The 17,141-nt window shown below is 38.7% G+C and overlaps 1 protein-coding gene across 1 annotated transcript in view; it reads left to right on the top strand.

Annotated features, from left to right (window-relative positions):
• The window catches only part of FBN2 (fibrillin 2), a 124,552-nt gene that overhangs the window by 50,057 nt on the left and 57,354 nt on the right, over nt 1-17,141 (top strand). Inside the window, exons 16-20 of the mRNA XM_064735806.1 lie at nt 3,225-3,377; nt 4,300-4,353; nt 7,879-8,004; nt 10,650-10,775; nt 15,783-15,902. Coding sequence (XP_064591876.1) covers nt 3,225-3,377; nt 4,300-4,353; nt 7,879-8,004; nt 10,650-10,775; nt 15,783-15,902 — 579 coding nt within the window. The remainder of the gene's footprint in view (nt 1-3,224; nt 3,378-4,299; nt 4,354-7,878; nt 8,005-10,649; nt 10,776-15,782; nt 15,903-17,141) is intronic.

The raw sequence follows: 17,141 nt of genomic DNA, 5'->3' as shown, positions 1-17,141 counted from the left end.
GTCATGGAACAGCTAGATAAATACGTGGAGCCAAACTTCCAATATTTGAATATTTGCAGGCTTTTTAGGTTTGGCTGTACTTCCAGCTGCAGCCCCATGCTTGGATGCCTCAGCTGGCTCTGTGTGTGAGCGTGTATCACCTCAGAACTTGTGCTGAGCTGTGGCTCCAGCTTCACACTGAGGTGTTTGTTCTCTGCTGAGACACTTCTAATTACCTCTGCCCAGAGCCAGAGCCATCCAGGACAGAGTAACCAAGCTTTGTTTTACCCTGGTAATTTTGTAGAGCCAAATGGGTTAAGCGTTTGTCATAAGCCTGATTTGTCCTTCTAAGGCTCCTGGGTGGGTGCAATGACTTTCCCTGAGTGTGAGTCAGGCACTTGTCCACCTGATACTGACCACAGATGTGGTGATCATCATTTTTGTAGGTGCTGCAGTGCTACACTGCCAAATTTAAGAGTGTAGAAGTGCCATGCCGTGGGACAGAGTGGAGAGTCCCATAAACAGGTACAGCAGCAGCAATGCTAGTCTCTGATCCAGGGCAAAAAATAAATTCTTGGTGCTCTGGAATGAGTAGCCAAAGCCTAAGCAAACTAAACATGGGGAGAAGCAGAGGTTCATCAGTTAAGTGCAGACTCAGAACTGTTGTGGAATGGAGAACTGAGCTTTGTGAGGTGCCTGCAGCAATTGAACCATCCACAAAGAGGTTCCTGTCCTCATTCTTGCTCGTAGCACAGCCCAAGGGGGACATTCTCCTCGTCACACAGCTGCTGGGGGAGAGGCAGCTTGGTTCTTCATCCCTCACAGGCTTGGTGAATCACTGACTGTGTAGATCAGACTGTTTTCCTGTAACTAGGGCATGACATTGTCCCCAGTTTCTCTGTGTCACTTCTCTAAAAGCACTGGTGTGCCCTGAGAGCACTTGCTCTCTTGTGCAGAGCAGTTGCTCAGTACATCTGTAGCTTCCTTCAGCTACTTCCCATACTCCACATCTTTGAAAACCTTCCTCCAGAGTATTTCTTCCACACTTTCCAGCCTCCTGTCCCTCTGCAGTTTCCCTTGGTGCCATTTCCTTCCCTTGACTTGCTTCTCCATTCCCTCACAGGCACATGACTAGGGGGAAGCCTCCCCTTCTGTGACAGAGCAGTGATTGAAGTCCCTTTGTTCATGGCAGAACTTGTGGGTGGCAACTGGACTTGTGTGAGATGGAGGGAAAGCATGCGATGCCACTAATTATTTTGCCAAGTAAATGAACAGAGATTTCTCGTGCAAAAGTCCTCGACTTTTTTCAAGCATCATAATCTTTTCCTGATGTCAAGTGCAAGCAAGTTGTACTGGCTTCACCTAGATTCTTGGCAGGGAAAAAAACCTCTAAAATCTAGGACATATGTAGCTGTGCTCCAGAACTATGTGTTCCATGCGATACTAAAGGCAAGAGAAAACATTTATGTGCAGGCAGCACTGTTATACAGGAGCCAGCTTACAACACTCAAAGGGCCGACAGAACACGTAAGGAATTGCCAGTTCTTATTTAGATTGGCCCTGGATATTCAACATTCACTGTAAAGCTTCTCATGCAACTTTCCTTTGTTGTTTTGGGGTCATACTTCAAGCAAGGAGCTGTCTGGATTCCCTCAAACTTGTTTCAGTTCCTGAGTCCACTCAGGCTCGTGTCCAGGCCACAGTGCATGGTGGTTTTACTGGGGGACTGTCAAGCAGCATGAATTAAAGCTGTGTTCTGTTCTGGCCCATAAGGATACCTGAAACAAAGAGTATTTTTGCAGTTCCTGTAGAATTATAGGAGTCAAAAGTAAAGGCTGATTATCTGTATCCTGCAGTTCTCAGCTACACATTTTTAGAAGGACTGTCCAATTACATGCTTGTTCAAAGATCTCTAATACTATCCTGTAAGCAAACATGAGGAAAAGCATTCAAGTTTAGAAGGACCAAAACCAGAAAAGTACAACAAATCCCCAAAGAAATGTACACAAAGCAGTCTCAGAGACATTCTCATAGTTCTTGGATAAGTATGGGAGATTAATATTCCTGTAAAGGTAAGTATTGAGGTATGTCTTGTAAGATATTTCTTGCGTCTTACTGGCCAAGGCTGTCAAATTGATTTATGCGATTAAATCACCTGTAAGACTGGCAGTGTGTACATGGTGAATCTTACACGTGTATGGTTGGCCTATATAATTTTTCTGCTGTCTTTTTTTGGACTGGTTTTCAGGGTTGAAGAACCTTTCAGGTGTTCTGTGTTTTGTTTGTGTGACAAGTGGTGGTTTATCCAGCCCACCATTTCCAGGCCTCTCCCCAAGGATGGCACTTTAACTTCCAGAGTGTGTTTTTAATCACAAACCCCCCTGAAGGTTCTTATAGTCTGGACAGTATCACTGCTTTCCTCACTGCCTAGTGTGTGTAAAATTTGTTAGATTGCTGTTCCCAGCTAGATTTTGGGGCCTCTTTGGTGTGCTAAACCAGCACTGGTGCCTGTTTATGTATAAACCTATTAAGATGGTCATGTCACGTATTTGCTTGTCTGAACAATCTGCTAAAATTGCACTTCTATTCATGATTTTGTAAATACAGCTGGAGACCATAGCTGGAGACCATGCTCCTCCTTCCAGAAGCTGGTATAATATCCCATATTATAATATAATATGTATATCTAAATTTATTTATTTATTTATTTATTTATTTATCTATTTATATTATTTTGGGTAATATGGGATATATATTGGGATATATATATATATATATATATATATATATATATATATCCCAATACACTATCCCATATTACCAGCCCTGTGCCGCTGATGGGTTATCCTACCTGAGGAACCATTCTGGAACTCAGAGATGTCTGTGGTACTTCCCAGAGGGAAGAATCAACTCCATGCTGATCCAGGCTGTTCTGTGTTTCTTACTGGGACATTTGTTGATGGATTTACAGAGCTGCTTTGGGGTGTGGGTCGCCTTTGCTGGGTCCTTTGGAATGCCTTTGAACTTGGTCACAAAATCCTAGTTTAGGTGGTTTGAAAGTGCTTTGGGGAAAACTCCAGGAGGCAACCACGCTGAGAATTGGCCTTGGTCTCATCAGGATTATTAAGGCAGAGCAGATGTAGCCAGTGTGGCCTTTTTATTGACCAAACATAAGGGATAATATGCATACATTTAATTTTCAGCCTAAGGAAATAATTGTTTCTCCCCTTGTCCTTTATCTCTAGATACTCACGTGCGCAGCACATGCTATGGGGGCATCAGGAAAGGGCTGTGTGTCCGTCCCTTCCCTGGGGCTGTGACAAAGTCTGAATGCTGCTGTGCCAACCCTGACTATGGTTTTGGAGAGCCGTGCCATCCCTGCCCTGCTAAAAACTCAGGTACAAGTTTTGTGTTTCCTTGAGTGCTGCAGTGAACATACAGACTTTAAACAAAATTGCTGAAATCGCATTGTTGATTTTTATTTCATGCCCAAAAGAAGAGTGAACAGGGTGAATTTGGGTTCCTGAATTAAGTGTTTGCTCTAAGTAATAATTATTGCAAGAGAATAAGCAGAATTCTTCAATGAATCTGTAAATTTCCTGCTCCAGTCAATCCAGAATAAAAGAGCAGCCCATATTATTATTATTATTTCTAGAAATATGTACTTCATTTTATAAAAATCAATTCTTCAAGTAAACCTGGGAATTGATTTAAAAAAAAATCTCTTGACTACAGAGCTGAGGTGGTGCATCTTGGACAGAATTTCCATTTAGTATTAATAGTATAGCAGAAAACTATTAAAAAAAAACAAAAACAAGTAAAACTGACAGTGTGATTAAAAGCAGTAACTTGAGAGCACAATTGTGTCAAGATTGTAAAGAAATCACCTAGGTTTTTAACTCTGGTCATCTAAATATGGTTTTGTATGTATATATATATATATATACACAAACATATATATAAATATATAAATAACCAAACTCCAAACTTATATATTATATATATATATATTTATATATATATATACAAAACCAAGCTTAGATGACCAGAGTTAAATAAATATAGATATTTATTTATTTATTTATTTTATTTATTCATATATATATATATGAAAGTTCAGTATGAAGTGCTACCTTACATAGATTTAACTAAATTATCTATAAATGGTTATTTCATGTGAACATTGGCATTTCATTAGTTACATGGTAGAAAAATTACTTTGGGAAAAAAAATTCATGTCGGTTTAGTTTAGAATGAAAGAAGGTGAAATACTGGAAATAACATTTTCTTTTCCCCAACATCTCCACCTCAACCGAGCAGCTGAGTTCCATGGCCTGTGTAGCAGTGGAATAGGTATTACTGTTGATGGAAGAGGTATGTTGCCTATTTTTTTGATATGTACGATTGTCCTGGTTTAGGGCAAATTTTGGGAGGAAATTTCCGAAGTATTTGTTTGTAGAAGGCAGATTTAAGCAGCCCCTCCCCCAGGAAGTTCAGGAGGTAAATTTCTTTCAAGAAAAGTGGATGAAATTGTTTATTTAACAACATTTTGTTGCTAACATTGTAATGTTGTTACATTGAAATTTTAACAACTGATTAACAATTTAATAATTCAGCATCATAAAGTCACCCCATGACAGGGATTCAAAGTTTTAAAAAAATGTCCTCAGAATTATTTTTTTGATAACATACTAGAGTGGAGTTTTAACTTCAAGATTAATATGTTAATTTTAGTATTTTAATTCTCAGACTACAATATTTAAATGTTATCTAGAGAAAAGGGTGGAATTAATTCTCTAGAACAGTGGATTTTGCCTGACCCTCTCAAGAAAAAAAAGTAATCCGTTTCAGAGTTCTGACCTACGATTTTATTTTTTTTTGAGATCAGAAATTTTTTCAGATTAGGCATAGAACAGTTCTCTCTCATCTGACAGGAGTCACTTGCATTTGCAGTTGATTTTCAGTCAGCTGGGATAGTAATAGAGCAGTTTTTCACTCCAGATTCAGTGTTCACTCATGGACCGTTTCCATGGACAGACTGTATCTCCGTAGAGTTAAAAGTTGGAAGGGAGCTTAACTGAAAAAAACATGTCCTTATGAAAAAGAGTCCTGAAACTGACCACTTGCATTTAGTATTGGGAACTGTAAAGCTCCACATCCTTTTCCTAGTACCACAGAGACAGGGATTTTCAGAAACAATGGCTGAGCCAGGTCTGAAGTAGGGGCAAAGCAAGCTGCAGCTGCCAGACAAGTAAAATGGGCTGAAGAAGGAATAGGAGGATATAGGAACATAAAATGTATTGCTAGGTATTGGTTTGGTGTGTTAATAATTATCCTTGTCAGCATTAAAGCTCCTATTCTATACAGCAGAAACAGAATAAGAGCTCCCATCATTGCATTTAGCAATAGCCTGAATAAATTTTAAAAATAGCACTTAAATAAAAGAAATTCTGGTTTTGTTCAGTACTGAAAGTATCTGCATATTTTTTTCTTCATTGCTTAACATGCTGTAAGCTTGTATGAGTGATGTGAAATCCATGGAATTTATGAATTCTCTCAGTTTACTTTTCAGTGAATTATATAGGGTCCATTGAAGAATCTCTAAATCTCAGAGAAGTAATGTCAGCATTCATTAATACTTAAAACAAGCAGCATCCTACCATAAGAATTTGCATGCAGCCTGGTGGAGAGGTTCATGTGTCCTTTTGGACACATGGAAAATGCAATTTTTCACTAAAACATTGAAACCACTGCGCTGTCTACCAAGTGCATGACAAAGATCATTCATGTCTCAGCTGAAGTTCTCTTTTGTTCAGGTTTCCAGAGCAAACACAGGGTTTTCTGTGCCTCTTGTACAGCAGCATTGCAGCCAATTTTCATGCTTCTGCTCCTGTCACTGCTTATACACTCCTTGTGTGGCTTGTCCTCAAGATCCAGACATGTCTAGTGAGCTACAGAATCCGTTTTGCTCTAAAGAAAATACAAATTTGAAGTGGCATGCCAAATCGTATTTTCTTACAAAGTTTTTCGGGCGTCTCATAGCATTGAGTTTTATCCAGGGGTAGCATGTTTTTTTCCAAATGCATATGTGATTAAATGTATTAAATCAGTATCTAAAGTGCACTGTGATTAAAGAGGAAATGTTCTTTACAAAAAGTTGGGCCCTACCCTACAAGTATAAAACAAGCCTTTCTTGAAGTCACAACTAGACCAGCACCCTTTCTTTCCAGGGTTTGGGAAAGGAGCTATTTAAAGTAATGGGCTTACCATATGAGAAGAAGGAAAATATTGAAAAACTCTCTTTTCCTCAGAGGCAAGAAGCATTAAAATTCGTCTGTTCCTCTTCTTACAGTTCATATGAATATATTGGACTTTTCCAACTACAGCAGAAATTTTATATGGAACTGTAAATTCAGGGTATATAACTCATCCATCATCCTGTCCTGTCTGTCTGAGAAAAAATTTAAATTTCCAGCAAGTACTTACAGGACTCAGTATGGCTGTAGTTTTGACCTATGTTTTACTTATGTATTAGGAAAATTTATGTGTCAACTAGTAATTTATAACTTCTTACCTAGATCCCCAAACTAGAGGCACTGCGTCCACAGGCATCAAGCTTTTTGTTACAAACATGTAGTTCCCTGTCAGTTTAGGTTGGAAAGGATATCTGGAGATGATCCAACTTAACCTTCTGCTCAGAGCAAAGGTATATTCAAAGTTAAACCATTTCTCAAAGCCTTGCCTGGGGGAATTTGGAAAATCTCCAAGGACAGAGTTCCTACAGCCTCTTTGGGCAGCTTCCTCCACTGCTTAGCCACACTCAAGGTGAAGAATTGTTTTCCTGGTGTTTAATTAAATTTCCACTGTTGCATCTTGCAAGTGTTGTCAGTTGTGCACCTCAGAGAGGTGGCTCCATCTTGTTTGTAATCATCTGTTAAAATCAGGCTAACGCTGTTAGGGGTCCCTCTGATATTCCCTTTTTTCAGCTGACCAAATCCAGTCCCTTCAGCCTCTTCTTGTACCACAGGCTGCTGAGGGAATTTAGCCACACTGACATGAGCTGAGTGTAGTCCAGGAGACACTTGGAGCACTCTGAGGGGAAAATTTCTTAATCCAGGTGATAGCTTAAACAGAGCAGAGGCACTACTGCACCTGTGATTATCAGCACAGATGAAATAATGGGTAATGAATTAATTAGTGATGTCCATACTGGTGGCAGCCTGAACTGCATTGGTCATGCCCTGTTGGAACTCACGCTGAGTTGAGGGGTGTGGGCCAGGTGGAGAGTAAAGAAAGCACCCAGAATTTCATGAGCATGAACTTCCAGTTGCTTAAGGCATCAGTGAATGGGATTCCCTGGAAACTCAGTGTTATAGGAACAGAACAGAGCTTTGAGGATGTTTTCATGAGATCGCAAGAGCTCTCTGTTCACATGTAAGAAATCAGGCAAAGAAGGGAAAGACCAGCATGGCTGCATAAGGTTCAGACTGAAGTGTGAGAAGGAAGTGCAGTGTCAGTGGAGCCAGGGAGGAATGCTGTGAGGAGCAGAGGAAAGCTGCCCAGATGTGTAGGCATGGGACTGGGAAAGCTAGAGCACTCTGGGGCTGAGTTTAGCAAACAGTACCAAGAGTACGACAGGCTTCTACAGGTGCATGGGAGGCTTGAGGAGTGGGCCCATGTAAAGTGGCCCAAAACTGGGGGCAGTGCTCCAGGTTTGGCCCTCTAAAAATAAAGGAGAATAATCACCTCTTTCAGCCTTTGGGCTGCACCTGTGCTGTGCCTTGGCTCTGACTGGGAGCCCCAGCAGGCAGGGAGTCAGGTGTTGCCCACACCTCTCACAGGAGCAGGTTTGTGATACCTGGCCGTGCCTGACTGTCCTGTGTTGCTGTGCTGATGCAGATATTAATGAGTGTGCTTTGGATCCTGATATTTGCTCCAATGGGATTTGTGAAAACCTGCGTGGCAGCTATCGTTGTAACTGCAACAGTGGCTACCAGCCTGATCCTGCTGGAACCAATTGTGTGGGTAAGTTTTGGTTGTTTTTTTTTTTATTGTGGATTAATTATTTATCATTTTGTTGATGCTGGTTTGACCTGACAGGATGTAGGTTGCAAGGCATCTGCTTCTTCAAGCTTCAATAAAAATGCAAAAAACTTGGAATGGTGCTTTTCTCAATCTCTGCATAATTTTTATTCTTACTGTATATTTTGCATACTGTATATTTTTGTATACTGTGTATTTTACTGTGTTGCTGTTTGGGAGGTAACATTGCAGGTTTCACTCTCCATCTAACTGATTTTACTATTCATGACCATACATGAAATCCAGTTTTGGAAATTCTTACATCCAGAAAAAGTGTGTTACACCACAAATGTGTTGTACAGTGATGTTGCTTATAGCCTTGTAATTTTAAGCAGAAAGGCGAAATTTGTTTAAACTAAAAGCTAATAGAAATCTCTCAGGAGCCATCAGATGTCCAAAGTATTGTCCTTAAGTACTGTGTTTATTGTGGTAAATTATTGTTCTCTGAACTTAAAGATTTACTGACCTGTCTGCTGGCAAAACTCCAGTTTTGCTGGGGAAAACCTGGTCTATAGATGCAGTATAGTTTTCATATCAAACATTCCTTCCTGGTGATGCAAAGGAAGCACAAAGTAAAGAAAGTGTCTCCTTTCATCTGCTTGAATAAAGGAACTTTACATCTAGTCACTTCCTAAAGCCCTAAATATGACCTTCTGGCAGGAAAAGTACTGGTGTTTTTATTTTTAAAATTCTTCATGTATTCATTCTCCAAGTAGATTTTATTGGAAGGGGTTTTATTTAGCTAGTTACTCTTGGGATTAGGTAAGTGCTAGTATAATCTATGTATTTACTTAAATTAAAGATAAAGCTGACTGAATGTGAGGATGTGTTTATTCTTGGATAGAATTTTTCCATAAAAGAATTTAAGTGTGAACACTCAGATAAAAAGTTGAAAGATTATAATTAATGGCACAATTTATGAGATGCCAGGAAATAAAAATGGTCATCAGTCAGAATGCAGACAGAATTTTTGTCAAGTCTGAGTGGGTTTGAAGCATGAGCTGCATTGTTCAGTGTTTTTACAGAGTTTATCCCAACGGATTACAGTCCAAATCTGAAGTTATTCTCTGAGATTCTAAGGAAATAATGCATTCATCACACTGCACAGTTTGGGCTAAAGCATTGTATGACAACAAGCTCAGAAACGCTCTTGAAAATGTCAGTTTACAAATTTGTTCCCCTTTCCTTGGTTGAAATCAGATGAAGTTAGATTAAGGACAGGTTAGGAAAGAAGAGCTTTTTTTTAAATTTATGGCTGCCAGACTTAAATCTTGGATTCATCATCTGGGGAAATTTAGGCTTTGTTGTCTGAATCCTACAGGAATAAGCACACCTTGGAAAATCTGAAGAGGTTGGGGAAACCAAAATTCACCAGATTGTAGTTACATTGCATTCTCACTTTTCTTCTAAACTCTGTTTGATGTTAGACTTCACTTGCAGTATTAGGTTTGGGAAATCAAGCAGTTAATAAGGAGGAGACAACCTGAAGCAGGATAAAATGTCATTTTTATCCTGACTTATCAATATTCTTTATAAACATAGGTTATTTTGACATGTGATGGCCATTAAAGGAAGAGGCTTAAAATTATTTTTTCTTCTTTCATAGAATAAGTAGTAGGGCAGTGAGGAAGACACATTACATTTTATTAGAATTATTTTCAGTTAGTTTAAAGGGAGTTCAGGGAATTATGTTACTATACCTAGTCAATGTACTTGATATCCTGGTCTTAATCTTGTTTTTTTTAAATTCAGTGTTCCTCTGGAGGGGAGGTGTATGTGTGCTCTTGAGATGGCTGCCATGCATGAACCATACTGGACAGATTTTAATCCACTTCATTGATAACAAAAACAGTTTTGGCCTGTAAAAAAGAGTTAGAACTGAGTGACAGTGTTTGCAGGGGTCTTAGGATGGGGGGAAGAGATGAGGATCTGACTCCATGTTTCAGAAGGCTGATTTATTATTTTAGGATATATATATTACATTAAAACCATACTAAAAGAATAGAAGAAAGGATTTTATCAGAAGGCTAGCTAAGAATAGAATAGCCTATTCACACACAAGCTGGGTGTGATTGGCCATTAATTAGAAACAACCACATGAGCCCAATCCCAGATGCACCTGTTGCATCCCACAGCAGCAGATAATCAATGTTCGCATTTTGTTCCTGAGGCCTCTCAGCTTCTCAGGAAGAAAAATCCTAAGGAAAGGATTTTTCATAAAAGATGTCTGTGACAGAACAGTAATTAACACACTGCTGTTTCTGTGCTTAAATAAAAGAAATAATTAAAATACTGTTTTCAGAGCAAATAAACCTCCATTAGTTTATATGGTGTGGTCATAGGAATGACAAAGATTATTGTCATTTGACCAAGGTCATTGATCAAACTCAAATTAACAGGGTCATTGCAGGAAAACACAATTATTCTTTTAAACCTAACTGTGAACTAATTTTTGTGTTGGCCAGTGGAAAGAACAAAACAACTTTAAAGGCAGAAGAGAAATCTTTGCAGCAGAAACCTGAAAGTGAGTGAGAGCTTTGCAGGTGAGAGCTGTCACTCTCGGTGATGGTGTGTGTGTGTCCCTGCAGACATTGACGAGTGCTCTGTGAACGGGCTGCTGTGTGACAACGGGCTGTGCCGCAACACCCCGGGCAGCTACAGCTGCTCCTGCCCCCGGGGCTACCTGTTCAGCGCCGAGACAGACACCTGTGAAGGTGAGCAGCCTGCACCTCCCGTCACTCCTGCTGTGCATTCTGCCACGGCACAGCGAAACCGGCACCCGAGCGGTGGCAGGTACCAGAGGAAAAGAGAGAGCTGTGATGTTGCATAAATTTTCACATTCTTCTTTCAAAGTGATAATTTAATTTGATGTGATAATGTTTTCCTTTGCTTAGCTACAACATTTTAAACCTACAATACGTGGTTGCCTTTGATCACATAGCAGGAGCACCACGTCTGCCATTTAGGGAAGTGCATCTGTCTTGATCACAGAGTCTCCTTTTTCTTTTCTCCCTTCTTCTCTCCCTTTCATCCTGGGGTGATATTTAATTCTAGATCAATCCTATTATCTGTGATACATTCCAGGACCTGGGTATTACTGCCCAGTAATACTAAAACTGTCCTTCATTTTTTTGTATAATCAAAATTGCTTTCTTCATAAATAGAAATATTTATAACTAGTAATATTTATAAATAGTAATATTTAAAAATAATCTTTCTAAATAGTAATATTGCTATTAATGTTAGTACTTTAATGCTAGTTAATACATTACTACAGAGGTTAAAGCAGCAAAAATGTCATATAGCAGAAACTAATGAGCAATTTTAGTTACTAAAAGAAATGCATGTAAAACTGTACCAAAAAAAGTAAAATTGGAAGTGTTCGTTTATGTGCTCTTAATTAGTATTAGGAGTTGAACAATTTTTCTGGTCTTGTCCTTTATTTTTTGTTTAGTTCCACAGTAAATCTCAGTATTTGTAATCATTAGGAAGTTTTTATAGTAAATGGTTTTGCATTTCTTTGAGTGATGAGGAAGCTGTAATTCTTTGTTGCAAAACAGTTGTTATGTGAACCAGTGTAATCCTCCAGATTTTTCTAAAGTGGTGGAAGATTTTACTGTCCTCAGCTCATTATTATTGATCAGGTAGAAGTTACTGCCATACAGCTGAGGAAACACATAGAAAGGAAAGTGGCAAGGTTTTAAATTCTGGCAGTATAAAATCATTCACATGTTCCATACAAAACGTCTTCACCCCTTCTATGCAAAAGAAATTACATTCCTTTATATTTTAATACATGTGGGTTTCAGAGGACACCTTTAGAAGTCAGTTCTGGCTCTTTTTGCATGTTACAGATTGGTACCACTTGTTCAGAGTGGGGCTTTTCTTGTGCCAGCCCTCGTGGATTTACAACACTTTCTGTGCCAAGCTGTCTCAGTGCCTACCTGCCCACAGTGCTCAGGAATTTATTCTGCAGGGTTTCTCTCTGTGATTCGTGTCTGTGCACTGCAAGATTTCTGTCTGTGAAAACAGTGTACTGTGTGCCCTTAATGCACGTGTTTCTTGAGGAATCTTCCAGACAGAGAAACTGGTGTGGTGTGGTGAGAGGAGGTGCTCCCTACCAAGAACTTCAGAGCATAAAACACTGACCTAAAGCTGGGTGGGTGAGAAGCCAGAATGCAGACAGTCCAGCCAGTCCAGTCCTGTTGAAATAAAACATATCTGCATTTTCAAACAGTAAACTTGGATTTATTTCTTAATGGTAATGGTACTATTATTGCTAATACATCTTGAGTCTTGTCCTTAGATTGATGTCTAAATTTAGCCAATGAGGTAAAAGAGCTGGTCAGGAAGGGTTTTGTGTAAAAGTGTCTATAAAAATATTAAATGTTGCATTTTTACTCACGTTGGCTAGGCAGTAGTAATGCTGGGTTGGCAGCAGAGAAAGAAATTACTCTCTTTCTGCCCAAATCCTGTTTCTCATAATTCGTTTTGGAGTTGTAAGTTCACTGGCTGTAAAAACCTGCTGTAGTCAGGAGCTCTGCGTTGAGCACTGAAAATGCTCTGATGCTTATTAGTCACCAAGAAATTGTTAATATGAATCTCATCAGCAACTCGGAAGAAACAACAAAACTCTTGTTTTCTTTGTAGTTCAATTGAAATTTTTTATCAGTTTGTTGCACGGAGTAGGAGATTTGTTTGAGCCACCAGAGTCTGTGAAAGTTGAGATTTTTATGACAAGCTCCATGGTTTAGTTTGTGTTTCCAGTGACATAACTAGTTAAATGTAAACCAGATGTGCTTTGAAGTTCATTTCCAGGAATGTACAGTGGACTGTTTCAGCTTTTCTTTCTCTGACGTTTACAATGTACACTCACTTCACTTAAGAGAAAAAAAATTTAAAACACACCTCAATAAATATCTTCATACATAGCAGGCTTTATTTTACCATACTAAATAGTGTTAAAATCCATTTGGTTTGTTGCTTGCTCAAATTTTAAAAAATTAAAAATTACCATTTAGTATTATCATGAGAAGCTGTAGGGAAACAATTTTCGGAGTCTGTTTACATTGTGCATGGTATACTTTTTCACTTGATTCAGCAGTGCACTTAATATCATCTTTTAATTTTATTTTTCTTTCCTGGATGGTACTTTTGGGATGTAGTCAATGCACTGTTCTCAGCCTATTGCTATTGAAATTTATTTGGCTTGGGGTTTTGTTTCATTTTTTTCTTCTTACTTAGCATAGTGCTAAAGTATATCAAATACAGAAAGGCCTGGAGCATGGCCCATGAAGCCAAGAGAGCTGACTCTCCTCTTCAAAAGGTGATGAAAGGTTTTTGTCTCTCCATCTCCACTTACTCCCTTCTTTGGTTGTAGTTTCAGGGACATTGGCTTCCAGGTGTGGCCCTCAATTATTTTTGTCAGATTTTCATTTAAACTCTAAAAATTTGAAACGATGTCTTTTCTTAGAAGAAAATTGGTTGTAATCCCGCCTTGCTTAATGCCAGGGAAAATCAAAGGTAGGCATGATGACCTCATTTTACTCCCATAAATGTGAAGCAGTTTAACTTTCGTGTATCTTCTTGAAGTGATGATTTGGACAGTGACACCTGTCTGCTTTTCACTTTGTCTTGCACATTGGCTGTGTCTGTGCAAAACCCTGTGTGAGGGCAGCTGAAGCTCTTAAAGCAGTGTGACATTTCCCATGAAAATCACCCACTTTCAGCTTTAAGTACCTTCACAGATGATGCCTGGTCTCTCATGGAAATTTCTCTCCAGTTGCAACTTATTTAAAGAAGGGAGTAACACTTGTGATTGTTTGGATGGAAAATACATCACTTCTGTTTTGTTAGTTTGTCCTGTCATTTCAGTTTTTTCTCACTTTTTTTTAAAGCTAGACAAACTTCTGAAAGCAAGATGGCAGAGGGAGAGGGAGCAGAAGTGTCTATGTCCCAGAGCATTTATATTCAGAAGATTATTTGACTTAAGATTGCTTTTTATTCCCTGAGTCAGAGTGGTTTATGATTTTCAGAACCACTTTGGTTCTGAAAATCATAAACCACTGCAAAAGCAGCAGAGAACACTCTCCATCAGCAGGTATTGCTGGCTGGGGGAAGCCAGAAAGAGGCAGGGAGCATTCCTAGGTACTAAAAATTGAGGTAATAGAGTATAAAATATATCCACAGGGAGGAGAAGGCCTTTGTGCAGAGCAGTTAATTGCTGGTGAGGACTCCAAATTGCCAGCTTGGATGCAGAGGGACTTGGAGCTTTTTCTGTCAGAATTAACAATGAGGCACATTGTCCTGACCTGATAAAGCCTCTTAGATCTTACATCCCTGTATCTGTGTATGATTAATCTGGAAAATGGGCAGTCCACAGTTCAGAATCAGGCTTCAGAAACATAAAGCTCTGTTGTTGATCAGAAAGTTGGTGACAGCCAAAGCCAAGTCCTGTTTGCTCTTTGTAGATAAGTCCATTAAATAAAAGATATGTGAAAGCTGGCTTTTAAATTAAGTGCTTGCTTTTGGCATGAAAAGAGATATCACAGTTTCCAAAGTACTGATTCTGGGCATTTTTATCTCTCTCTCTTGCTTACTGTTGTTGTTTTTTTTTTTTAATTAATACATTATATTATTATATATGTTTAAATACCTGTTGCTTCCTTCACCATGCACATCTCTGGTGAAAGGAAGGCTTGATGCATCACAACAAAATAGCAAATTGTATCTCTTAGAAAACTTTAAAAAAAATACAGAGGGCATTTCAGTTTGTCTTGAAGATGATCTCTTCATGCTGCTAATATCTCTAGTGCTTAGTTAGATACTACATTAGGTTGTAATTAATTTAAATTAAGAGGGTTTAATTTATAGATATCACAAGATATTGCTGAAGCACTGCTAGCAAATATAAGCAAGCACTAAACATTTTTAACTTCAAGCCTGCCAAAGGGAACTGGTTGGATTAGAATGCATGGCTTGATTCAGGATGCACACAAAAAAAATCAGATTAGTTGAGTTGAGAGGGAAATGGTGGTTATGCATCAACAGTCTTCTTGGAGAGAATGTGTATTGCTTCAACCTTAAAACTGATTCCACTTAAAAGAAAAACATCAGCAAATAATGCTGTCTGTAGGGGTCCTATTCTTGCATGTGAACAAGCTGAAAAACCTCACAGGGATGATAAACAGGATTTTGGGGCTAAAGAGCAGTACCATTTACAGTATTCCAATTGCAACTGCTGTTTCTCCGGCGTTTCCATAACTGGAGAATTGCACCCAGCATTGCGATCTTTTGCTTCTGACAGGGTTTTCTTAATTCTTCTCATGGGGCCCTAAATGGCAGAAACAATGAGGGCTTTGTTTGTTCTCTGCATGGTGTGGCTGGGAATGCATTTGCATTCTGTGAACAAAGTGTTGTGTTTTCTCACGGGACAGTTGTAACTGATGCTAGAGAACTTTATGGCCCATGCTGTTGGAAATTAATTGTCCTTGTAGAAAAGGGCCCTTTAATAAACACCTCCAAAATATCGGTACTTCAAAATACAGCCTACCTGTCTGTCCCTGTATCTCTTGATACAAAACTCCTGGGAGGAGAGGAGGGACAAACACTTCAGGCAGTCTTGGTCCCTCACAATAGCATTTAGAGAATATAAATTACCATGGAATACTTCCCAGAGGCACTCTTTAGTCCTAATAATGCCTTTTGTTTCTGGATTACAGATATAAACGAATGTGAAAGCAGCCCATGTGTCAATGGAGCCTGCAGGAACAACCTTGGGTCGTTCCACTGTGAATGTTCATCTGGCAGCAAGTTGGACCCTACAGGACTGATTTGTATTGGTGGGTGTTTCCTCCTTTCATTTTCCCTTTTTATTGAAAAAAATATGTATAAAAATATAAATTTTTTTAAATTTATATATATAGATACATATTCTACATGTATCTAAAAATGTTAGTGTCCTTTGAGGATTCTTTTGGAAAAAAAGCAGAATGCTGCAGAGGTTTTATTGGAGTAAGCAGCAACAGTTGTCTGCAGGATGTTGTTGCCATTGTCTTTGAAAGCCATTCATTAGTGTGTTTTTTTTTTCCTTGGCTTTCTAAGAAAATTCAAAAGGGTTGTATTCTGCTGTACTTTGCAGGTGTTTATAAGCTGCCATTGTTTCATATAATTTGTGTAGCATAACTGAAATTATTGTAAGATATGTGTGCTGCTCCAGCTAGTAAATGGTCATTAATAAGTGGGTGTCGTTATTAAGTGGGTGATGCTAATCTTAAATGTTACTTTTGTTTTCATATGTATTTGTTTGGCATTTTTCATTCAAATTTTCTTGTCAGGATTTTCTTAAGGAGAAAAAATGAATGCAAAGACTCAACTCCTAATTAATTATGGTATTCTTCCATGCCATAATGTATTTTTTAAGTGAATGTTACTTTTGTGCCTAAGCTTTCCCTTACATTTCCTTGTAGCGTACTGGCTGGTGAGGTTTATTATTGTTTTTCTAATTTTCATGTTGTGCTAATTTCTTGATATAACCATGCTAACATATGCCTGTTGTACCTCTTATTTATAATCTTGTGTTCTTGCATCCAAAGGGGCCACATGTTCACAAGGAGCTCAATTATAACCATGTTCTGGATTTACTTTGCAAATGGTTTTTTTTGATTGTTTACAGTACTTGGTCCCATGTGGCCTGAAAAGGAGTGACAAATAACATAAAATATAAACAAAAAATTAGCTGAGTAGTCAGATAAAAACTGAAGAACAGGATCCAGCTACACACTGTGAGCCCAATCATTAGTTTTTCATGTTAACAAAAACAGTCTCAGGAACCATGTTTTTTCACTAAAAGTGTGAATATGTTAAGACAGAAGGGTCAGAAGTAGAGCTGGTGCAAGGCATACAGATTTTTGCTGCTAGAGCTCAGTTTTTCCACCTTGGCCAAAATTTCATTGGCATTGGAAGCAATGAGAGGAGGGCAGGCTGGGTTACTGAAAAATGAGTGAGGGGCTGGAGATTACAGATGACTTACTGTGTGGAAAAACTTAAAAGTGTTCTTATCAAATATATGCCATTTTAAA

This window comes from Zonotrichia leucophrys, chromosome Z, assembly GCF_028769735.1.
Source record: "Zonotrichia leucophrys gambelii isolate GWCS_2022_RI chromosome Z, RI_Zleu_2.0, whole genome shotgun sequence".
Lineage (NCBI taxonomy): Eukaryota > Metazoa > Chordata > Aves > Passeriformes > Passerellidae > Zonotrichia > Zonotrichia leucophrys.
Note: the sequence above shows the minus strand (reverse complement) of the source record. Positions and strands in the feature narration are given on the sequence as shown.